The 22,685-nt window shown below is 80.3% G+C and overlaps 2 protein-coding genes across 2 annotated transcripts in view; both read left to right on the top strand.

Annotated features, from left to right (window-relative positions):
* The window catches only part of LOC125426444 (pre-mRNA-processing factor 39-like), a 29,593-nt gene extending 27,332 nt beyond the window's left edge, over positions 1-2,261 (top strand). Inside the window, exons 3-5 of the mRNA XM_048484703.1 lie at positions 1,230-1,280; positions 1,502-1,686; positions 2,126-2,261. Coding sequence (XP_048340660.1) covers positions 1,230-1,280; positions 1,502-1,686; positions 2,126-2,261 — 372 coding nt within the window. The remainder of the gene's footprint in view (positions 1-1,229; positions 1,281-1,501; positions 1,687-2,125) is intronic.
* Positions 2,262-2,263: 2 nt separating this feature from the next.
* Positions 2,264-22,685, top strand: part of LOC125426443 (Fanconi anemia group M protein-like) — a 34,270-nt gene continuing 13,848 nt past the window's right edge. Inside the window, exons 1-4 of the mRNA XM_048484702.1 lie at positions 2,264-2,452; positions 3,408-3,492; positions 3,636-3,839; positions 4,243-4,460. Of these exons, the coding sequence (XP_048340659.1) occupies positions 2,264-2,452; positions 3,408-3,492; positions 3,636-3,839; positions 4,243-4,460 (696 nt within the window). The remainder of the gene's footprint in view (positions 2,453-3,407; positions 3,493-3,635; positions 3,840-4,242; positions 4,461-22,685) is intronic.

Below are 22,685 nucleotides of genomic sequence, written 5' to 3'. Positions count from 1 at the left end.
GGACTAGATGGACTCTGGTCTGATCCAGCAGGCTCGTTCTTATGTTCTTAAATGCCTTAGCAGACCAGGTGCTCAGGAGCAGCAGCAGCAGAAGGTCCTTGCTTTCACCTCCTGCACGTGAGCTCCGAAAGGCACCCAGTGGGCCACTGCGAGTAGCAGAGTGCTGGACTAGATGGACTCTGGTCTGATCCAGCAGGCTCGTTCTTATGTTCTTAAATGCCTTAGCAGACCAGGTGCTCAGGAGCAGCAGCAGCAGCAGCAGAAGGCCCTTGCTTTCACCTCCTGCACGTGAGCTCCGAAAGGCACCCAGTGGGCCACTGCGAGTAGCAGAGTGCTGGACTAGATGGACTCTGGTCTGATCCAGCAGGCTCGTTCTTATGTTCTTAAATGCCTTAGCAGACCAGGTGCTCGGGAGCAGCAGCAGCAGCAGCAGAAGGCCCTTGCTTTCACCTCCTGCACGTGAGCTCCCAAAGGCACCCAGTGGGCCACTGCGAGTAGCAGAGTGCTGGACTAGATGGACTCTGGTCTGATCCAGCAGGCTCGTTCTTATGTTCTTAAGGCAAGAATTATTGATAGAACTTGATGGAAATAAGGACTAGAAGTTTTTTTTAAAAAAGCAAAAAAAACCCCCAACAACAACCCATAATGAATTTGACATAAATGGAATTCTCAAGCTGTTGGATGTATTGGATGCCATTCTTTATGGGTAGTCATAAGCATCCAGATGTCCAAAGTTTTGGTCTCAGCTGCCCCTCCTGAGGGAGGTAACACTGATTCCTAGATCACGTGCAAACACCTTCCGGCCCTGCTTTGAGGAATGTCCGCAGTTGTGGGGTGAGTACTGATCATAGCAATGCTGACAGAGTGGGTAGCTGTGGGGGAGGACAGAGAAGACAGATTTTCTTTTCACAGTTTCTTGCTGTCTTGCGTATCTCTTCTTGGAGGAAATTGTTGATGGGCAGACAGTGAAGCAGGTTAATTTTTGGGGGGAGTACACCTTTTAAATATGTTGTGTGCGGGAAAACAGATTCCTGTGGCCGCCGCCAGGGAATCAGTCAGGGCCGTCTGCCTGCCTCGCTGTGTTAGTGTTAGGTCTTGGGACCTTAAGCCAATAAACAGACTCCAAAATATCAATCAGTAGCGTTTAATGATGAGGCATACAAGCACCATACTTGGTGAAAGCTGGCCCCTTTATCCCCCGCTGAAAGTCCCCCTCCCTATTTCCCAAGAATTCCCGGATACAGTCTTCGGAGCCGAGACAGCCCCAAGGTCGGCAGCAGGTAATGGAGGAGGCTGTTGCGGGTTTCGGGGCTGTGTGGCCATGATCTGGTAGTTTCTTCTCCTAGCATTTTGCCCACAGAAACGTTTTGCAGAGCGGAACATCAGGAGCAGAACCTACTAGACTGCGGCCACACAGCCCCCAAAACTCACAACAGCTGCACATTTTTGTTCTCTTGATCTGGAAAAGTAGCACACAGTCAAAATCTCTCTCTGTACTTAGGATAACCCCAAGTTATATCTCAACTTGCTGGAAATGGAGTACAACGGGGACCTAAAGCAAAATGAAGAGAACATCCTTGTGTGCTTTGACAAAGCCATCGGCGGTCCCTTGCCTATAAAGATGAGGATTTTGTTTTCCCAGCGAAAAGTGGAATTTCTTGAAGATTTTGGTCTGGATGTGAACAAGTGAGTCCCCGTCTCCCCTCCCCTCCCCCCCAGTTTATTCCAGCATTGGCGGCACGAGTGAATGAGAGTGCAGGGCACAGAGACCAGTGGGGGGGGGGGGCTGCAGATGGGGGCTTCTTCCCAGGAGGTCCTGCCTGCTCAGGATGGCAATGTGATGGTAACACTTTGTAGGTGGGAGGTGGTGCATTCTCTTCAGGAGTGGATTTCGCTTTTGAGGTATAATTCGTAAGCAGCTGAAGGCAGACTCGGCTTTCTTGGTGCCCACCAGGCCTGGGTGTCCCAGCGTTGGCCAGAGGGGCAGGCCTCGCTGCTCCAGGGGAGTTACGGCAGCGGGAGGGAGCCCAGGCGGAGGAGCGAGGCCTGCAGCAGAAGCCGCCTGCGTTTCCAGACCTCGACGTCTAATCTGGGGATGCTGTTTTCTTTGTTCCACTCTGGACAGGCTTTTGGCCGCCTACGAAGAACACCAAGCCCTCCTGAGGGAACAGGAGACTCTGAAAAGGAAAGCCGAGAATGGGTATGAATTCGCGTGCTCTAGCAGAGGCCTCCTGGGCTGCATGACTGCAGACTGCATGTAAGGATGGGTCCACCCGAAAGGAAGCCCCCGGACGTAGCACAGATAGCATGTTTATGGATTCTGCTTGCAGTCTGGCCTGGCCTGGCCTGGGAAGCCCACGCTAGCCAGCCCGATCTTGTCAGATCTCAGGAGCTAAGCACGATCGGCCATGGGTGGGAGACCCCCAGAGAACCCCAGGGTCGTGACGCAGAGGCAGGGAATGGCAAACCACCTCTCAACATCTCCTGCCTTGAAAACCCCATCAGGGTTTGTCACGTGTCAACTGTGACTTGGTGGCAAAATAATAATAATAATTGTAATATGCTTTTTTCACTGAGACTCAGGGCTGATCACATCCTGGTAACGGTATCTGCTTCCAGTGCCCAGTGGGAAGGAAGGCAGGGGATCGAGAAATGCAATAGAGCAGTGGTGGCGAACCTATGGCACGGGTGCCAGAGGTGGCACTCAGAGCCCTCTCTGTGGGCACTGCAGAGTGCCCCCCCCGCGCGATCCTTTACCTGGGAGTAAGCTCAGTTGCTGGCAATGGGACTTGCTTCTGAGTAAACCCTCCTAGGGTCGTGATTCACCCGTTGGAAGAGTTGCACGGTTGCTTCAAAGCAAAGCCGCCGACTACCACCAAGCTTACTCCCAAGTAACGCGCGCCTTGGACCAACCGTTTTTTCTATACTAAAACCTCAGTATTCAGGTTAAATTGCCGTATTGGCACTTTGCGATAAATAAGTGGGTTTTGGTTTGCAATTTGGGCACTCGGTCTCGAAAAGGTTCGCCATCACTGCAATAGAGGAATGTTGGGGGGGGATGGTGTGAGTCTTCGTCCTGCAGTCTGAATTGGTATATTCTTGGCCCAAGTTAGTTTATTATCGTACCCGGCTTGGAGCTGGAAAAAAGCACTTGATCCAACTCTGGTGTAAACAAGTGCTCGGGAGCCTCCGGTTGAGAAGCAAGAACTTTTCAAAGTGCAGAGTTGAAATGTGGGGAGCCTGAGAGGTCATAGTGGCTTTGCCCTTCCCCTCCCGTTCCAGCTGTTGCAAAAGAATTCCAGGTCGTTGTGGTGGATTTCAGGGTGCACGGCCCAGTTTCCCTTCCAGAAAGAGGGGGAGCCTCTCCGCTGCTGTGCCTCCCCCCCCTCCCCCAACATTGATTACAGATAGGTGATCCTCAGACAGTCGACTTGTCCTGCCATCTGCTGTGTCTCTTGGTCCAAGCTGACATTCCGGCCGCTGAGAAGACTTGTGGGTGGGGGAGGGGGGGTGTTCCTGCCAAGCCAATCCCTGCTGCCGTCTCCCAGTTCACGGGCGGGGGCTCACCTGAACAAAAAGGCACTTCTAAATAAAAGGAGGAAAACCTTACAGGCTCCGATGTGTGCCTCCCCCAGATCATTGCCCAGACAGAGCGCTGTGGGTGTTTCCAGCCCTCCGCTGCATCCCAGAGAGCCTGCAGCGTTTTGAGAGTTGGGCCTTTTTCCTTCAATGGGGCTGCGTTATTCACACTCGATTTGGCCCCCGACCCCCTACTGTCCGAACAGGGCTGTGGAAAACTTGCTCCTCCCAGAACTACAGGGGGCAGTCCTTCCCCTCCCGTTTTCATAGCTCTTAGTCTGATCGGGTTGCTGCTTTTGGAGCAGCTCTGCTGAATCAAGAACTGGAACAGACAGTCCCCATGTCTGCCCCTCTCTCGTCAGCAGAGAAGGCAGGGAGGAGGAGGAAGGGGAAGTCAGGCCAGGCACCACAGAGGAGCTTCCTGCGCGCTGACGAGGCGCCTGGGGGGACGGGTGCCCAGCCCCACCTGCAGTGCCCCAGCCCACTTGGGCCTCGTCGCTGGGACCAAAGGGAGGGTCTGAGAACCTCCCAGGCCCACCATCCCTGAGGCCAGCTCTGCAGCCTTCCTCGGAGTCTGAGGCCTGCATGCAGAGTGGAGATGAGATGACTGGGTGGGAGCTCTCGGTCTCCTGGCCTCTTCTGCAGCTTTTCCTGACGCAACAGGCCCGGGGGAGCCACAGGGACCGCTGTGTCACCAGGCCTCGCAGAGAAGTCTGAGCCCACGTGTTGTACTTCCCCCTCCCTTTGGGAGTCTAGAAGAAGGGGAGCAGATACGCGACCAGGGAGTGGGTCACAATCAAAGCCTTCAGCTCCCCCCACAAAGAGACCTCCTGGGCATCCCCCCCTCTTTCAAAGAGAACTGTGAGGAGGAGGAGGACTCCGTGAGTTCCATTTCTCCGCTGCACAGAGGCACAGGAGCCTTGCACAAAGGAGGAACCTCTGCCATCTGAGCGCTCAGATCACTGAGAGCAACATGGACCCAGAACAGACCTCTTCAGCCAGATCCGGCCCAGACATAAGAGCATAAGAACAAGCCTACTGGATCAGACCAGAGTCCATCTAGTCCAGCTCTTTGCTACTCGCAGTGGCCCACCAGGTGCCTTTGGGAGCTCACATGCAGGAGGTGAAAGCAATGGCCTTCTGTGGCTGTTGCTCCCGAGCACCTGGACTGCTAAGGCATTTGCAATCTCAGATCAAAGAGGATCAAGATTGGTAGCCATAAATCGACTTCTCCTCCATAAATCTTTCCAAGCCCCTTTTAAAGCTATCCAGGTGAGTGGCCATCACCACCTCCTGTGGAAGCATATTCCAAACACCAATCACATGTTGCGTGAAGAAGTGTCCTTTTATTAGTCCTAATTCTTCCCCCCAGCATTTTCAATGGATGCCCCCTGGTTCTAGTATTGTGAGAAAGAAAGAGAGAAACATTTCTCTCTGTCCACATTTTCTACCCCATGCATAATTTTATAGACTTTAATCATATCCCCCCTCAGACGTCTCCTCTCCAAACTAAAGAGTCCCAAACACTGCAGCCTCTCCTCATAGGGAAGGTGCTCCAGTCCCTAAATCATCCTTGTTGCCCTTCTCTGCACTTTCTCTATCTCTTCGATATCCTTTTTGTGTGCAAGGTCTCAGGCTGCAACAGTTCTGGTTCAGAGGAATCTCTGGCTCAAGGCCTGGAAAGTGGGCAACACTGCCAAGGTCAACCTGTCAGAAGAGAAGTTTGCAGGCAAGCTGTTGTTGGGGACCACAGCCCTAGACTAGGTGCTGGTGGAAACAAGATCTTTAAATAATAATAACCAGCTGAGGTCTCCCCAGTGGTCATCAGTACCCTGGGCGCCATCCCAAAAACACCAGGGCAGCACTTGAAACATCTTCAAATCGACAACATCAACATCGGTCAGATTCAGAAGGCAGCCCTGCTGGGATCTGTACGAATACTGCGCCGAAACATTACAACTTCCTAGGCCTCTGGGTGAGGCTCGAATTATAATGAAGGCCAACAACCAGCTAAAGATCTGGCAGCTGTGAAATCTATGGGGGGGGGGGGGGTGGGGGGGGGGGGGGGTGGGGGGGGGGGGGGGTGGGGGGGGGGGGGGGTGGGGGGGGGGGGGGGTGGGGGGGGGGGGGGGTGGGGGGGGGGGGGGGTGGGGGGGGGGGGGGGTGGGGGGGGGGGGGGGTGGGGGGGGGGGGGGGTGGGGGGGGGGGGGGGTGGGGGGGGGGGGGGGTGGGGGGGGGGGGGGGTGGGGGGGGGGGGGGGTGGGGGGGGGGGGGGGTGGGGGGGGGGGGGGGTGGGGGGGGGGGGGGGTGGGGGGGGGGGGGGGTGGGGGGGGGGGGGGGTGGGGGGGGGGGGGGGTGGGGGGGGGGGGGGGTGGGGGGGGGGGGGGGTGGGGGGGGGGGGGGGTGGGGGGGGGGGGGGGTGGGGGGGGGGGGGGGTGGGGGGGGGGGGGGGTGGGGGGGGGGGGGGGTGGGGGGGGGGGGGGGTGGGGGGGGGGGGGGGTGGGGGGGGGGGGGGGTGGGGGGGGGGGGGGGTGGGGGGGGGGGGGGGTGGGGGGGGGGGGGGGTGGGGGGGGGGGGGGGTGGGGGGGGGGGGGGGTGGGGGGGGGGGGGGGTGGGGGGGGGGGGGGGTGGGGGGGGGGGGGGGTGGGGGGGGGGGGGGGTGGGGGGGGGGGGGGGTGGGGGGGGGGGGGGGTGGGGGGGGGGGGGGGTGGGGGGGGGGGGGGGTGGGGGGGGGGGGGGGTGGGGGGGGGGGGGGGTGGGGGGGGGGGGGGGTGGGGGGGGGGGGGGGTGGGGGGGGGGGGGGGTGGGGGGGGGGGGGGGTGGGGGGGGGGGGGGGTGGGGGGGGGGGGGGGTGGGGGGGGGGGGGGGTGGGGGGGGGGGGGGGTGGGGGGGGGGGGGGGTGGGGGGGGGGGGGGGTGGGGGGGGGGGGGGGTGGGGGGGGGGGGGGGTGGGGGGGGGGGGGGGTGGGGGGGGGGGGGGGTGGGGGGGGGGGGGGGTGGGGGGGGGGGGGGGTGGGGGGGGGGGGGGGTGGGGGGGGGGGGGGGTGGGGGGGGGGGGGGGTGGGGGGGGGGGGGGGTGGGGGGGGGGGGGGGTGGGGGGGGGGGGGGGTGGGGGGGGGGGGGGGTGGGGGGGGGGGGGGGTGGGGGGGGGGGGGGGTGGGGGGGGGGGGGGGTGGGGGGGGGGGGGGGTGGGGGGGGGGGGGGGTGGGGGGGGGGGGGGGTGGGGGGGGGGGGGGGTGGGGGGGGGGGGGGGTGGGGGGGGGGGGGGGTGGGGGGGGGGGGGGGTGGGGGGGGGGGGGGGTGGGGGGGGGGGGGGGTGGGGGGGGGGGGGGGTGGGGGGGGGGGGGGGTGGGGGGGGGGGGGGGTGGGGGGGGGGGGGGGTGGGGGGGGGGGGGGGTGGGGGGGGGGGGGGGTGGGGGGGGGGGGGGGTGGGGGGGGGGGGGGGTGGGGGGGGGGGGGGGTGGGGGGGGGGGGGGGTGGGGGGGGGGGGGGGTGGGGGGGGGGGGGGGTGGGGGGGGGGGGGGGTGGGGGGGGGGGGGGGTGGGGGGGGGGGGGGGTGGGGGGGGGGGGGGGTGGGGGGGGGGGGGGGTGGGGGGGGGGGGGGGTGGGGGGGGGGGGGGGTGGGGGGGGGGGGGGGTGGGGGGGGGGGGGGGTGGGGGGGGGGGGGGGTGGGGGGGGGGGGGGGTGGGGGGGGGGGGGGGTGGGGGGGGGGGGGGGTGGGGGGGGGGGGGGGTGGGGGGGGGGGGGGGTGGGGGGGGGGGGGGGTGGGGGGGGGGGGGGGTGGGGGGGGGGGGGGGTGGGGGGGGGGGGGGGTGGGGGGGGGGGGGGGTGGGGGGGGGGGGGGGTGGGGGGGGGGGGGGGTGGGGGGGGGGGGGGGTGGGGGGGGGGGGGGGTGGGGGGGGGGGGGGGTGGGGGGGGGGGGGGGTGGGGGGGGGGGGGGGTGGGGGGGGGGGGGGGTGGGGGGGGGGGGGGGTGGGGGGGGGGGGGGGTGGGGGGGGGGGGGGGTGGGGGGGGGGGGGGGTGGGGGGGGGGGGGGGTGGGGGGGGGGGGGGGTGGGGGGGGGGGGGGGTGGGGGGGGGGGGGGGTGGGGGGGGGGGGGGGTGGGGGGGGGGGGGGGTGGGGGGGGGGGGGGGTGGGGGGGGGGGGGGGTGGGGGGGGGGGGGGGTGGGGGGGGGGGGGGGTGGGGGGGGGGGGGGGTGGGGGGGGGGGGGGGTGGGGGGGGGGGGGGGTGGGGGGGGGGGGGGGTGGGGGGGGGGGGGGGTGGGGGGGGGGGGGGGTGGGGGGGGGGGGGGGTGGGGGGGGGGGGGGGTGGGGGGGGGGGGGGGTGGGGGGGGGGGGGGGTGGGGGGGGGGGGGGGTGGGGGGGGGGGGGGGTGGGGGGGGGGGGGGGTGGGGGGGGGGGGGGGTGGGGGGGGGGGGGGGTGGGGGGGGGGGGGGGTGGGGGGGGGGGGGGGTGGGGGGGGGGGGGGGTGGGGGGGGGGGGGGGTGGGGGGGGGGGGGGGTGGGGGGGGGGGGGGGTGGGGGGGGGGGGGGGTGGGGGGGGGGGGGGGTGGGGGGGGGGGGGGGTGGGGGGGGGGGGGGGTGGGGGGGGGGGGGGGTGGGGGGGGGGGGGGGTGGGGGGGGGGGGGGGTGGGGGGGGGGGGGGGTGGGGGGGGGGGGGGGTGGGGGGGGGGGGGGGTGGGGGGGGGGGGGGGTGGGGGGGGGGGGGGGTGGGGGGGGGGGGGGGTGGGGGGGGGGGGGGGTGGGGGGGGGGGGGGGTGGGGGGGGGGGGGGGTGGGGGGGGGGGGGGGTGGGGGGGGGGGGGGGTGGGGGGGGGGGGGGGTGGGGGGGGGGGGGGGTGGGGGGGGGGGGGGGTGGGGGGGGGGGGGGGTGGGGGGGGGGGGGGGTGGGGGGGGGGGGGGGTGGGGGGGGGGGGGGGTGGGGGGGGGGGGGGGTGGGGGGGGGGGGGGGTGGGGGGGGGGGGGGGTGGGGGGGGGGGGGGGTGGGGGGGGGGGGGGGTGGGGGGGGGGGGGGGTGGGGGGGGGGGGGGGTGGGGGGGGGGGGGGGTGGGGGGGGGGGGGGGTGGGGGGGGGGGGGGGTGGGGGGGGGGGGGGGTGGGGGGGGGGGGGGGTGGGGGGGGGGGGGGGTGGGGGGGGGGGGGGGTGGGGGGGGGGGGGGGTGGGGGGGGGGGGGGGTGGGGGGGGGGGGGGGTGGGGGGGGGGGGGGGTGGGGGGGGGGGGGGGTGGGGGGGGGGGGGGGTGGGGGGGGGGGGGGGTGGGGGGGGGGGGGGGTGGGGGGGGGGGGGGGTGGGGGGGGGGGGGGGTGGGGGGGGGGGGGGGTGGGGGGGGGGGGGGGTGGGGGGGGGGGGGGGTGGGGGGGGGGGGGGGTGGGGGGGGGGGGGGGTGGGGGGGGGGGGGGGTGGGGGGGGGGGGGGGTGGGGGGGGGGGGGGGTGGGGGGGGGGGGGGGTGGGGGGGGGGGGGGGTGGGGGGGGGGGGGGGTGGGGGGGGGGGGGGGTGGGGGGGGGGGGGGGTGGGGGGGGGGGGGGGTGGGGGGGGGGGGGGGTGGGGGGGGGGGGGGGTGGGGGGGGGGGGGGGTGGGGGGGGGGGGGGGTGGGGGGGGGGGGGGGTGGGGGGGGGGGGGGGTGGGGGGGGGGGGGGGTGGGGGGGGGGGGGGGTGGGGGGGGGGGGGGGTGGGGGGGGGGGGGGGTGGGGGGGGGGGGGGGTGGGGGGGGGGGGGGGTGGGGGGGGGGGGGGGTGGGGGGGGGGGGGGGTGGGGGGGGGGGGGGGTGGGGGGGGGGGGGGGTGGGGGGGGGGGGGGGTGGGGGGGGGGGGGGGTGGGGGGGGGGGGGGGTGGGGGGGGGGGGGGGTGGGGGGGGGGGGGGGTGGGGGGGGGGGGGGGTGGGGGGGGGGGGGGGTGGGGGGGGGGGGGGGTGGGGGGGGGGGGGGGTGGGGGGGGGGGGGGGTGGGGGGGGGGGGGGGTGGGGGGGGGGGGGGGTGGGGGGGGGGGGGGGTGGGGGGGGGGGGGGGTGGGGGGGGGGGGGGGTGGGGGGGGGGGGGGGTGGGGGGGGGGGGGGGTGGGGGGGGGGGGGGGTGGGGGGGGGGGGGGGTGGGGGGGGGGGGGGGTGGGGGGGGGGGGGGGTGGGGGGGGGGGGGGGTGGGGGGGGGGGGGGGTGGGGGGGGGGGGGGGTGGGGGGGGGGGGGGGTGGGGGGGGGGGGGGGTGGGGGGGGGGGGGGGTGGGGGGGGGGGGGGGTGGGGGGGGGGGGGGGTGGGGGGGGGGGGGGGTGGGGGGGGGGGGGGGTGGGGGGGGGGGGGGGTGGGGGGGGGGGGGGGTGGGGGGGGGGGGGGGTGGGGGGGGGGGGGGGTGGGGGGGGGGGGGGGTGGGGGGGGGGGGGGGTGGGGGGGGGGGGGGGTGGGGGGGGGGGGGGGTGGGGGGGGGGGGGGGTGGGGGGGGGGGGGGGTGGGGGGGGGGGGGGGTGGGGGGGGGGGGGGGTGGGGGGGGGGGGGGGTGGGGGGGGGGGGGGGTGGGGGGGGGGGGGGGTGGGGGGGGGGGGGGGTGGGGGGGGGGGGGGGTGGGGGGGGGGGGGGGTGGGGGGGGGGGGGGGTGGGGGGGGGGGGGGGTGGGGGGGGGGGGGGGTGGGGGGGGGGGGGGGTGGGGGGGGGGGGGGGTGGGGGGGGGGGGGGGTGGGGGGGGGGGGGGGTGGGGGGGGGGGGGGGTGGGGGGGGGGGGGGGTGGGGGGGGGGGGGGGTGGGGGGGGGGGGGGGTGGGGGGGGGGGGGGGTGGGGGGGGGGGGGGGTGGGGGGGGGGGGGGGTGGGGGGGGGGGGGGGTGGGGGGGGGGGGGGGTGGGGGGGGGGGGGGGTGGGGGGGGGGGGGGGTGGGGGGGGGGGGGGGTGGGGGGGGGGGGGGGTGGGGGGGGGGGGGGGTGGGGGGGGGGGGGGGTGGGGGGGGGGGGGGGTGGGGGGGGGGGGGGGTGGGGGGGGGGGGGGGTGGGGGGGGGGGGGGGTGGGGGGGGGGGGGGGTGGGGGGGGGGGGGGGTGGGGGGGGGGGGGGGTGGGGGGGGGGGGGGGTGGGGGGGGGGGGGGGTGGGGGGGGGGGGGGGTGGGGGGGGGGGGGGGTGGGGGGGGGGGGGGGTGGGGGGGGGGGGGGGTGGGGGGGGGGGGGGGTGGGGGGGGGGGGGGGTGGGGGGGGGGGGGGGTGGGGGGGGGGGGGGGTGGGGGGGGGGGGGGGTGGGGGGGGGGGGGGGTGGGGGGGGGGGGGGGTGGGGGGGGGGGGGGGTGGGGGGGGGGGGGGGTGGGGGGGGGGGGGGGTGGGGGGGGGGGGGGGTGGGGGGGGGGGGGGGTGGGGGGGGGGGGGGGTGGGGGGGGGGGGGGGTGGGGGGGGGGGGGGGTGGGGGGGGGGGGGGGTGGGGGGGGGGGGGGGTGGGGGGGGGGGGGGGTGGGGGGGGGGGGGGGTGGGGGGGGGGGGGGGTGGGGGGGGGGGGGGGTGGGGGGGGGGGGGGGTGGGGGGGGGGGGGGGTGGGGGGGGGGGGGGGTGGGGGGGGGGGGGGGTGGGGGGGGGGGGGGGTGGGGGGGGGGGGGGGTGGGGGGGGGGGGGGGTGGGGGGGGGGGGGGGTGGGGGGGGGGGGGGGTGGGGGGGGGGGGGGGTGGGGGGGGGGGGGGGTGGGGGGGGGGGGGGGTGGGGGGGGGGGGGGGTGGGGGGGGGGGGGGGTGGGGGGGGGGGGGGGTGGGGGGGGGGGGGGGTGGGGGGGGGGGGGGGTGGGGGGGGGGGGGGGTGGGGGGGGGGGGGGGTGGGGGGGGGGGGGGGTGGGGGGGGGGGGGGGTGGGGGGGGGGGGGGGTGGGGGGGGGGGGGGGTGGGGGGGGGGGGGGGTGGGGGGGGGGGGGGGTGGGGGGGGGGGGGGGTGGGGGGGGGGGGGGGTGGGGGGGGGGGGGGGTGGGGGGGGGGGGGGGTGGGGGGGGGGGGGGGTGGGGGGGGGGGGGGGTGGGGGGGGGGGGGGGTGGGGGGGGGGGGGGGTGGGGGGGGGGGGGGGTGGGGGGGGGGGGGGGTGGGGGGGGGGGGGGGTGGGGGGGGGGGGGGGTGGGGGGGGGGGGGGGTGGGGGGGGGGGGGGGTGGGGGGGGGGGGGGGTGGGGGGGGGGGGGGGTGGGGGGGGGGGGGGGTGGGGGGGGGGGGGGGTGGGGGGGGGGGGGGGTGGGGGGGGGGGGGGGTGGGGGGGGGGGGGGGTGGGGGGGGGGGGGGGTGGGGGGGGGGGGGGGTGGGGGGGGGGGGGGGTGGGGGGGGGGGGGGGTGGGGGGGGGGGGGGGTGGGGGGGGGGGGGGGTGGGGGGGGGGGGGGGTGGGGGGGGGGGGGGGTGGGGGGGGGGGGGGGTGGGGGGGGGGGGGGGTGGGGGGGGGGGGGGGTGGGGGGGGGGGGGGGTGGGGGGGGGGGGGGGTGGGGGGGGGGGGGGGTGGGGGGGGGGGGGGGTGGGGGGGGGGGGGGGTGGGGGGGGGGGGGGGTGGGGGGGGGGGGGGGTGGGGGGGGGGGGGGGTGGGGGGGGGGGGGGGTGGGGGGGGGGGGGGGTGGGGGGGGGGGGGGGTGGGGGGGGGGGGGGGTGGGGGGGGGGGGGGGTGGGGGGGGGGGGGGGTGGGGGGGGGGGGGGGTGGGGGGGGGGGGGGGTGGGGGGGGGGGGGGGTGGGGGGGGGGGGGGGTGGGGGGGGGGGGGGGTGGGGGGGGGGGGGGGTGGGGGGGGGGGGGGGTGGGGGGGGGGGGGGGTGGGGGGGGGGGGGGGTGGGGGGGGGGGGGGGTGGGGGGGGGGGGGGGTGGGGGGGGGGGGGGGTGGGGGGGGGGGGGGGTGGGGGGGGGGGGGGGTGGGGGGGGGGGGGGGTGGGGGGGGGGGGGGGTGGGGGGGGGGGGGGGTGGGGGGGGGGGGGGGTGGGGGGGGGGGGGGGTGGGGGGGGGGGGGGGTGGGGGGGGGGGGGGGTGGGGGGGGGGGGGGGTGGGGGGGGGGGGGGGTGGGGGGGGGGGGGGGTGGGGGGGGGGGGGGGTGGGGGGGGGGGGGGGTGGGGGGGGGGGGGGGTGGGGGGGGGGGGGGGTGGGGGGGGGGGGGGGTGGGGGGGGGGGGGGGTGGGGGGGGGGGGGGGTGGGGGGGGGGGGGGGTGGGGGGGGGGGGGGGTGGGGGGGGGGGGGGGTGGGGGGGGGGGGGGGTGGGGGGGGGGGGGGGTGGGGGGGGGGGGGGGTGGGGGGGGGGGGGGGTGGGGGGGGGGGGGGGTGGGGGGGGGGGGGGGTGGGGGGGGGGGGGGGTGGGGGGGGGGGGGGGTGGGGGGGGGGGGGGGTGGGGGGGGGGGGGGGTGGGGGGGGGGGGGGGTGGGGGGGGGGGGGGGTGGGGGGGGGGGGGGGTGGGGGGGGGGGGGGGTGGGGGGGGGGGGGGGTGGGGGGGGGGGGGGGTGGGGGGGGGGGGGGGTGGGGGGGGGGGGGGGTGGGGGGGGGGGGGGGTGGGGGGGGGGGGGGGTGGGGGGGGGGGGGGGTGGGGGGGGGGGGGGGTGGGGGGGGGGGGGGGTGGGGGGGGGGGGGGGTGGGGGGGGGGGGGGGTGGGGGGGGGGGGGGGTGGGGGGGGGGGGGGGTGGGGGGGGGGGGGGGTGGGGGGGGGGGGGGGTGGGGGGGGGGGGGGGTGGGGGGGGGGGGGGGTGGGGGGGGGGGGGGGTGGGGGGGGGGGGGGGTGGGGGGGGGGGGGGGTGGGGGGGGGGGGGGGTGGGGGGGGGGGGGGGTGGGGGGGGGGGGGGGTGGGGGGGGGGGGGGGTGGGGGGGGGGGGGGGTGGGGGGGGGGGGGGGTGGGGGGGGGGGGGGGTGGGGGGGGGGGGGGGTGGGGGGGGGGGGGGGTGGGGGGGGGGGGGGGTGGGGGGGGGGGGGGGTGGGGGGGGGGGGGGGTGGGGGGGGGGGGGGGTGGGGGGGGGGGGGGGTGGGGGGGGGGGGGGGTGGGGGGGGGGGGGGGTGGGGGGGGGGGGGGGTGGGGGGGGGGGGGGGTGGGGGGGGGGGGGGGTGGGGGGGGGGGGGGGTGGGGGGGGGGGGGGGTGGGGGGGGGGGGGGGTGGGGGGGGGGGGGGGTGGGGGGGGGGGGGGGTGGGGGGGGGGGGGGGTGGGGGGGGGGGGGGGTGGGGGGGGGGGGGGGTGGGGGGGGGGGGGGGTGGGGGGGGGGGGGGGTGGGGGGGGGGGGGGGTGGGGGGGGGGGGGGGTGGGGGGGGGGGGGGGTGGGGGGGGGGGGGGGTGGGGGGGGGGGGGGGTGGGGGGGGGGGGGGGTGGGGGGGGGGGGGGGTGGGGGGGGGGGGGGGTGGGGGGGGGGGGGGGTGGGGGGGGGGGGGGGTGGGGGGGGGGGGGGGTGGGGGGGGGGGGGGGTGGGGGGGGGGGGGGGTGGGGGGGGGGGGGGGTGGGGGGGGGGGGGGGTGGGGGGGGGGGGGGGTGGGGGGGGGGGGGGGTGGGGGGGGGGGGGGGTGGGGGGGGGGGGGGGTGGGGGGGGGGGGGGGTGGGGGGGGGGGGGGGTGGGGGGGGGGGGGGGTGGGGGGGGGGGGGGGTGGGGGGGGGGGGGGGTGGGGGGGGGGGGGGGTGGGGGGGGGGGGGGGTGGGGGGGGGGGGGGGTGGGGGGGGGGGGGGGTGGGGGGGGGGGGGGGTGGGGGGGGGGGGGGGTGGGGGGGGGGGGGGGTGGGGGGGGGGGGGGGTGGGGGGGGGGGGGGGTGGGGGGGGGGGGGGGTGGGGGGGGGGGGGGGTGGGGGGGGGGGGGGGTGGGGGGGGGGGGGGGTGGGGGGGGGGGGGGGTGGGGGGGGGGGGGGGTGGGGGGGGGGGGGGGTGGGGGGGGGGGGGGGTGGGGGGGGGGGGGGGTGGGGGGGGGGGGGGGTGGGGGGGGGGGGGGGTGGGGGGGGGGGGGGGTGGGGGGGGGGGGGGGTGGGGGGGGGGGGGGGTGGGGGGGGGGGGGGGTGGGGGGGGGGGGGGGTGGGGGGGGGGGGGGGTGGGGGGGGGGGGGGGTGGGGGGGGGGGGGGGTGGGGGGGGGGGGGGGTGGGGGGGGGGGGGGGTGGGGGGGGGGGGGGGTGGGGGGGGGGGGGGGTGGGGGGGGGGGGGGGTGGGGGGGGGGGGGGGTGGGGGGGGGGGGGGGTGGGGGGGGGGGGGGGTGGGGGGGGGGGGGGGTGGGGGGGGGGGGGGGTGGGGGGGGGGGGGGGTGGGGGGGGGGGGGGGTGGGGGGGGGGGGGGGTGGGGGGGGGGGGGGGTGGGGGGGGGGGGGGGTGGGGGGGGGGGGGGGTGGGGGGGGGGGGGGGTGGGGGGGGGGGGGGGTGGGGGGGGGGGGGGGTGGGGGGGGGGGGGGGTGGGGGGGGGGGGGGGTGGGGGGGGGGGGGGGTGGGGGGGGGGGGGGGTGGGGGGGGGGGGGGGTGGGGGGGGGGGGGGGTGGGGGGGGGGGGGGGTGGGGGGGGGGGGGGGTGGGGGGGGGGGGGGGTGGGGGGGGGGGGGGGTGGGGGGGGGGGGGGGTGGGGGGGGGGGGGGGTGGGGGGGGGGGGGGGTGGGGGGGGGGGGGGGTGGGGGGGGGGGGGGGTGGGGGGGGGGGGGGGTGGGGGGGGGGGGGGGTGGGGGGGGGGGGGGGTGGGGGGGGGGGGGGGTGGGGGGGGGGGGGGGTGGGGGGGGGGGGGGGTGGGGGGGGGGGGGGGTGGGGGGGGGGGGGGGTGGGGGGGGGGGGGGGTGGGGGGGGGGGGGGGTGGGGGGGGGGGGGGGTGGGGGGGGGGGGGGGTGGGGGGGGGGGGGGGTGGGGGGGGGGGGGGGTGGGGGGGGGGGGGGGTGGGGGGGGGGGGGGGTGGGGGGGGGGGGGGGTGGGGGGGGGGGGGGGTGGGGGGGGGGGGGGGTGGGGGGGGGGGGGGGTGGGGGGGGGGGGGGGTGGGGGGGGGGGGGGGTGGGGGGGGGGGGGGGTGGGGGGGGGGGGGGGTGGGGGGGGGGGGGGGTGGGGGGGGGGGGGGGTGGGGGGGGGGGGGGGTGGGGGGGGGGGGGGGTGGGGGGGGGGGGGGGTGGGGGGGGGGGGGGGTGGGGGGGGGGGGGGGTGGGGGGGGGGGGGGGTGGGGGGGGGGGGGGGTGGGGGGGGGGGGGGGTGGGGGGGGGGGGGGGTGGGGGGGGGGGGGGGTGGGGGGGGGGGGGGGTGGGGGGGGGGGGGGGTGGGGGGGGGGGGGGGTGGGGGGGGGGGGGGGTGGGGGGGGGGGGGGGTGGGGGGGGGGGGGGGTGGGGGGGGGGGGGGGTGGGGGGGGGGGGGGGTGGGGGGGGGGGGGGGTGGGGGGGGGGGGGGGTGGGGGGGGGGGGGGGTGGGGGGGGGGGGGGGTGGGGGGGGGGGGGGGTGGGGGGGGGGGGGGGTGGGGGGGGGGGGGGGTGGGGGGGGGGGGGGGTGGGGGGGGGGGGGGGTGGGGGGGGGGGGGGGTGGGGGGGGGGGGGGGTGGGGGGGGGGGGGGGTGGGGGGGGGGGGGGGTGGGGGGGGGGGGGGGTGGGGGGGGGGGGGGGTGGGGGGGGGGGGGGGTGGGGGGGGGGGGGGGTGGGGGGGGGGGGGGGTGGGGGGGGGGGGGGGTGGGGGGGGGGGGGGGTGGGGGGGGGGGGGGGTGGGGGGGGGGGGGGGTGGGGGGGGGGGGGGGTGGGGGGGGGGGGGGGTGGGGGGGGGGGGGGGTGGGGGGGGGGGGGGGTGGGGGGGGGGGGGGGTGGGGGGGGGGGGGGGTGGGGGGGGGGGGGGGTGGGGGGGGGGGGGGGTGGGGGGGGGGGGGGGTGGGGGGGGGGGGGGGTGGGGGGGGGGGGGGGTGGGGGGGGGGGGGGGTGGGGGGGGGGGGGGGTGGGGGGGGGGGGGGGTGGGGGGGGGGGGGGGTGGGGGGGGGGGGGGGTGGGGGGGGGGGGGGGTGGGGGGGGGGGGGGGTGGGGGGGGGGGGGGGTGGGGGGGGGGGGGGGTGGGGGGGGGGGGGGGTGGGGGGGGGGGGGGGTGGGGGGGGGGGGGGGTGGGGGGGGGGGGGGGTGGGGGGGGGGGGGGGTGGGGGGGGGGGGGGGTGGGGGGGGGGGGGGGTGGGGGGGGGGGGGGGTGGGGGGGGGGGGGGGTGGGGGGGGGGGGGGGTGGGGGGGGGGGGGGGTGGGGGGGGGGGGGGGTGGGGGGGGGGGGGGGTGGGGGGGGGGGGGGGTGGGGGGGGGGGGGGGTGGGGGGGGGGGGGGGTGGGGGGGGGGGGGGGTGGGGGGGGGGGGGGGTGGGGGGGGGGGGGGGTGGGGGGGGGGGGGGGTGGGGGGGGGGGGGGGTGGGGGGGGGGGGGGGTGGGGGGGGGGGGGGGTGGGGGGGGGGGGGGGTGGGGGGGGGGGGGGGTGGGGGGGGGGGGGGGTGGGGGGGGGGGGGGGTGGGGGGGGGGGGGGGTGGGGGGGGGGGGGGGTGGGGGGGGGGGGGGGTGGGGGGGGGGGGGGGTGGGGGGGGGGGGGGGTGGGGGGGGGGGGGGGTGGGGGGGGGGGGGGGTGGGGGGGGGGGGGGGTGGGGGGGGGGGGGGGTGGGGGGGGGGGGGGGTGGGGGGGGGGGGGGGTGGGGGGGGGGGGGGGTGGGGGGGGGGGGGGGTGGGGGGGGGGGGGGGTGGGGGGGGGGGGGGGTGGGGGGGGGGGGGGGTGGGGGGGGGGGGGGGTGGGGGGGGGGGGGGGTGGGGGGGGGGGGGGGTGGGGGGGGGGGGGGGTGGGGGGGGGGGGGGGTGGGGGGGGGGGGGGGTGGGGGGGGGGGGGGGTGGGGGGGGGGGGGGGTGGGGGGGGGGGGGGGTGGGGGGGGGGGGGGGTGGGGGGGGGGGGGGGTGGGGGGGGGGGGGGGTGGGGGGGGGGGGGGGTGGGGGGGGGGGGGGGTGGGGGGGGGGGGGGGTGGGGGGGGGGGGGGGTGGGGGGGGGGGGGGGTGGGGGGGGGGGGGGGTGGGGGGGGGGGGGGGTGGGGGGGGGGGGGGGTGGGGGGGGGGGGGGGTGGGGGGGGGGGGGGGTGGGGGGGGGGGGGGGTGGGGGGGGGGGGGGGTGGGGGGGGGGGGGGGTGGGGGGGGGGGGGGGTGGGGGGGGGGGGGGGTGGGGGGGGGGGGGGGTGGGGGGGGGGGGGGGTGGGGGGGGGGGGGGGTGGGGGGGGGGGGGGGTGGGGGGGGGGGGGGGTGGGGGGGGGGGGGGGTGGGGGGGGGGGGGGGTGGGGGGGGGGGGGGGTGGGGGGGGGGGGGGGTGGGGGGGGGGGGGGGTGGGGGGGGGGGGGGGTGGGGGGGGGGGGGGGTGGGGGGGGGGGGGGGTGGGGGGGGGGGGGGGTGGGGGGGGGGGGGGGTGGGGGGGGGGGGGGGTGGGGGGGGGGGGGGGTGGGGGGGGGGGGGGGTGGGGGGGGGGGGGGGTGGGGGGGGGGGGGGGTGGGGGGGGGGGGGGGTGGGGGGGGGGGGGGGTGGGGGGGGGGGGGGGTGGGGGGGGGGGGGGGTGGGGGGGGGGGGGGGTGGGGGGGGGGGGGGGTGGGGGGGGGGGGGGGTGGGGGGGGGGGGGGGTGGGGGGGGGGGGGGGTGGGGGGGGGGGGGGGTGGGGGGGGGGGGGGGTGGGGGGGGGGGGGGGTGGGGGGGGGGGGGGGTGGGGGGGGGGGGGGGTGGGGGGGGGGGGGGGTGGGGGGGGGGGGGGGTGGGGGGGGGGGGGGGTGGGGGGGGGGGGGGGTGGGGGGGGGGGGGGGTGGGGGGGGGGGGGGGTGGGGGGGGGGGGGGGTGGGGGGGGGGGGGGGTGGGGGGGGGGGGGGGTGGGGGGGGGGGGGGGTGGGGGGGGGGGGGGGTGGGGGGGGGGGGGGGTGGGGGGGGGGGGGGGTGGGGGGGGGGGGGGGTGGGGGGGGGGGGGGGTGGGGGGGGGGGGGGGTGGGGGGGGGGGGGGGTGGGGGGGGGGGGGGGTGGGGGGGGGGGGGGGTGGGGGGGGGGGGGGGTGGGGGGGGGGGGGGGTGGGGGGGGGGGGGGGTGGGGGGGGGGGGGGGTGGGGGGGGGGGGGGGTGGGGGGGGGGGGGGGTGGGGGGGGGGGGGGGTGGGGGGGGGGGGGGGTGGGGGGGGGGGGGGGTGGGGGGGGGGGGGGGTGGGGGGGGGGGGGGGTGGGGGGGGGGGGGGGTGGGGGGGGGGGGGGGTGGGGGGGGGGGGGGGTGGGGGGGGGGGGGGGTGGGGGGGGGGGGGGGTGGGGGGGGGGGGGGGTGGGGGGGGGGGGGGGTGGGGGGGGGGGGGGGTGGGGGGGGGGGGGGGTGGGGGGGGGGGGGGGTGGGGGGGGGGGGGGGTGGGGGGGGGGGGGGGTGGGGGGGGGGGGGGGTGGGGGGGGGGGGGGGTGGGGGGGGGGGGGGGTGGGGGGGGGGGGGGGTGGGGGGGGGGGGGGGTGGGGGGGGGGGGGGGTGGGGGGGGGGGGGGGTGGGGGGGGGGGGGGGTGGGGGGGGGGGGGGGTGGGGGGGGGGGGGGGTGGGGGGGGGGGGGGGTGGGGGGGGGGGGGGGTGGGGGGGGGGGGGGGTGGGGGGGGGGGGGGGTGGGGGGGGGGGGGGGTGGGGGGGGGGGGGGGTGGGGGGGGGGGGGGGTGGGGGGGGGGGGGGGTGGGGGGGGGGGGGGGTGGGGGGGGGGGGGGGTGGGGGGGGGGGGGGGTGGGGGGGGGGGGGGGTGGGGGGGGGGGGGGGTGGGGGGGGGGGGGGGTGGGGGGGGGGGGGGGTGGGGGGGGGGGGGGGTGGGGGGGGGGGGGGGTGGGGGGGGGGGGGGGTGGGGGGGGGGGGGGGTGGGGGGGGGGGGGGGTGGGGGGGGGGGGGGGTGGGGGGGGGGGGGGGTGGGGGGGGGGGGGGGTGGGGGGGGGGGGGGGTGGGGGGGGGGGGGGGTGGGGGGGGGGGGGGGTGGGGGGGGGGGGGGGTGGGGGGGGGGGGGGGTGGGGGGGGGGGGGGGTGGGGGGGGGGGGGGGTGGGGGGGGGGGGGGGTGGGGGGGGGGGGGGGTGGGGGGGGGGGGGGGTGGGGGGGGGGGGGGGTGGGGGGGGGGGGGGGTGGGGGGGGGGGGGGGTGGGGGGGGGGGGGGGTGGGGGGGGGGGGGGGTGGGGGGGGGGGGGGGTGGGGGGGGGGGGGGGTGGGGGGGGGGGGGGGTGGGGGGGGGGGGGGGTGGGGGGGGGGGGGGGTGGGGGGGGGGGGGGGTGGGGGGGGGGGGGGGTGGGGGGGGGGGGGGGTGGGGGGGGGGGGGGGTGGGGGGGGGGGGGGGTGGGGGGGGGGGGGGGTGGGGGGGGGGGGGGGTGGGGGGGGGGGGGGGTGGGGGGGGGGGGGGGTGGGGGGGGGGGGGGGTGGGGGGGGGGGGGGGTGGGGGGGGGGGGGGGTGGGGGGGGGGGGGGGTGGGGGGGGGGGGGGGTGGGGGGGGGGGGGGGTGGGGGGGGGGGGGGGTGGGGGGGGGGGGGGGTGGGGGGGGGGGGGGGTGGGGGGGGGGGGGGGTGGGGGGGGGGGGGGGTGGGGGGGGGGGGGGGTGGGGGGGGGGGGGGGTGGGGGGGGGGGGGGGTGGGGGGGGGGGGGGGTGGGGGGGGGGGGGGGTGGGGGGGGGGGGGGGTGGGGGGGGGGGGGGGTGGGGGGGGGGGGGGGTGGGGGGGGGGGGGGGTGGGGGGGGGGGGGGGTGGGGGGGGGGGGGGGTGGGGGGGGGGGGGGGTGGGGGGGGGGGGGGGTGGGGGGGGGGGGGGGTGGGGGGGGGGGGGGGTGGGGGGGGGGGGGGGTGGGGGGGGGGGGGGGTGGGGGGGGGGGGGGGTGGGGGGGGGGGGGGGTGGGGGGGGGGGGGGGTGGGGGGGGGGGGGGGTGGGGGGGGGGGGGGGTGGGGGGGGGGGGGGGTGGGGGGGGGGGGGGGTGGGGGGGGGGGGGGGTGGGGGGGGGGGGGGGTGGGGGGGGGGGGGGGTGGGGGGGGGGGGGGGTGGGGGGGGGGGGGGGTGGGGGGGGGGGGGGGTGGGGGGGGGGGGGGGTGGGGGGGGGGGGGGGTGGGGGGGGGGGGGGGTGGGGGGGGGGGGGGGTGGGGGGGGGGGGGGGTGGGGGGGGGGGGGGGTGGGGGGGGGGGGGGGTGGGGGGGGGGGGGGGTGGGGGGGGGGGGGGGTGGGGGGGGACCCCCCCCCAAAAAAAATCAGGGTGTCCCCCCCCGGCCTTTCTTTCCTGTTTGCCCAGCCTTGAGCCTGCGTTTGTGGGGGCAGAAGCCACAAGAGCCCCCCCCCCCCCTTCAGACCAGCTCAAGAGCAAACTTTCTTTTTCAGCCGCAAAGAAGAAGAAGGCCTCCAAGCCGCTGAGCTTCAAAGTTGGCGTTGGGAAAGTGATCCGAGGCGTAAGTATGCCGTAGGGCAGGCGCAGTCGGAGCCCCCTGTCAATCTATCAGCTGTTCCCGTTGTCGACAGTGACATTTCCCAGGTGGCTGATAATCCCAGTGCCTTTCTTTCCTCTATCTTCTGAGGCAGTGTTTTCCAACCTTTTCAACATCACAGTACCCTTGACCTCACTCTTCATATCTCACAGTACCCCTGCCATCCTCCCCCCACCTTCCCCTCCCAGTTCCCCTGCTTACCACCCCCCCACCTTCCCCTCCCAGGGTGAAGGGAATCACGGGGGTGGGGGTGGGGGGAAAGTGGCTGCTGACCTTGCGGCAGGCCCCACCCTCTGGGCCAGCTCCATATCCTTGTTAGTGCCAGTGGGAGACACCACAAAAGTGAGGGGGGGCCATGCTCACGGCATCCCAGGGTACCACGGAACCCTGGTTGGGAATCGCTGTTCTGAGGTCTGCTGTCACACCATGCCTCAGACTGGGCCAGGTTCCACTTTGCCATGCGCTGTAGTTCTTGTGCCACAGCCAAAGGGGCAGGTTTGTGCCTGCACACCAAGGCAGGGTGTCACGGAGATGCGTTCTGTATCTGAGCTTGGGGGTGAAGCGGCTGCAGGATGTTCAGCCCTCCAGAGCAAGGTGGGTTTTTATTTAGTTATTTATTTCGCACAGAGGAGTAGAGGTTGACATTTCATTTTGATTGGCTGGCTTGAACCTGAGCTCGGCCGTTGCAGCCTGGCTTGGGAGCTGCTGGTCATCACATTCCCTGGGACCCCGGGGGCCAGGGAGGGTCACTTTCTGCCCAAAACCCATTTCACTAATTTGTTGTCAGAGTTCATTCAGGGAGGGGCCGTGGCTGAAGAAGAGTAGCGCATTTGCCCTGCTTGCAGGAAGTCCCGGGTTCGATCCCCGGCATTGCCACGTGAGGACCAGATGGGAGGTGACTTGAAAGACCTCCGCATGAGACCTGCAGAGCCACTGCCAATCTGAGTAGACCAGTGTTGGCGAACCTATGGCACGGGTGCCAGAGGTGGCACAGAGCCCTCTCTGTGGGCACGCGCATACAGAGTTCGTCATGTGGGGGTAGAAAATCACACACCCGCACACACATCTAGACTGGCCTGGGCCACTGAGCACGATGTGTGCGCACTGCGGTGAGCAGGGAGGACTCGGCTGGCGGGCCTGGTGCCTGTGCTCCGGGTGGCTGCTGCCCGGGGGGGGGGGGGGGGGGTGCAGAGGAGGCAATGATGCTAGAGAGGCACAGAGCGGTGCGCGCGGGACTTGCTGGAGGCTTGAGCAGGCTGGTCCCTGCTTGAGTGGGTGGGTGGAGGAAGAGGGAGCCAACTGTTTTTTTCTAAACTAAAACCTCAGCATTCAGGTTAAATTGCCGTGTTGGCACTTTGCGATAAATAAGTGGGTTTTGGGTTGCAATTTGGGCACTCGGTCTCAAAAAGGTTCGCCATCACTGGAGTAGACTGTAGCCAATAATTCACCACTGGGTTTTCCTTGTCTGGGCCAGCCCATCCACTTGCAAAGGACTGCGGGGGCAATACTCAGTCGCGTCCGGCCACGGCTGGAGTCTTCCAGGGGGACGTTTCAACTTGGTTCCTCTGTGCAGTGAGCAGTTAAGGAAAGGAAGAGGAAGAGGGCAGGACGCTGGTGCCACCTTAAAATTGGAGGTGTTTTTAATGCTAGCGAAAGCTTTGTTTTCTGTGAGAGGGCCCAGGCCACAGTGGGTGGAAGCCTGGGCTAGAATTAAGAAATGGCCGAGTGCCACAGACCCCTGCTTGCGTGTTGTGGGTTTTCCAGGTTGTATGGCTGTGTTCCCGTAGCATTTTCCCTGATGTTTCGTCTGCATCTGTGGC

This window comes from Sphaerodactylus townsendi, linkage group LG02 (genome assembly GCF_021028975.2).
Source record: "Sphaerodactylus townsendi isolate TG3544 linkage group LG02, MPM_Stown_v2.3, whole genome shotgun sequence".
Lineage (NCBI taxonomy): Eukaryota > Metazoa > Chordata > Lepidosauria > Squamata > Sphaerodactylidae > Sphaerodactylus > Sphaerodactylus townsendi.
This window is presented reverse-complemented; position numbering and strand designations above follow the sequence as displayed.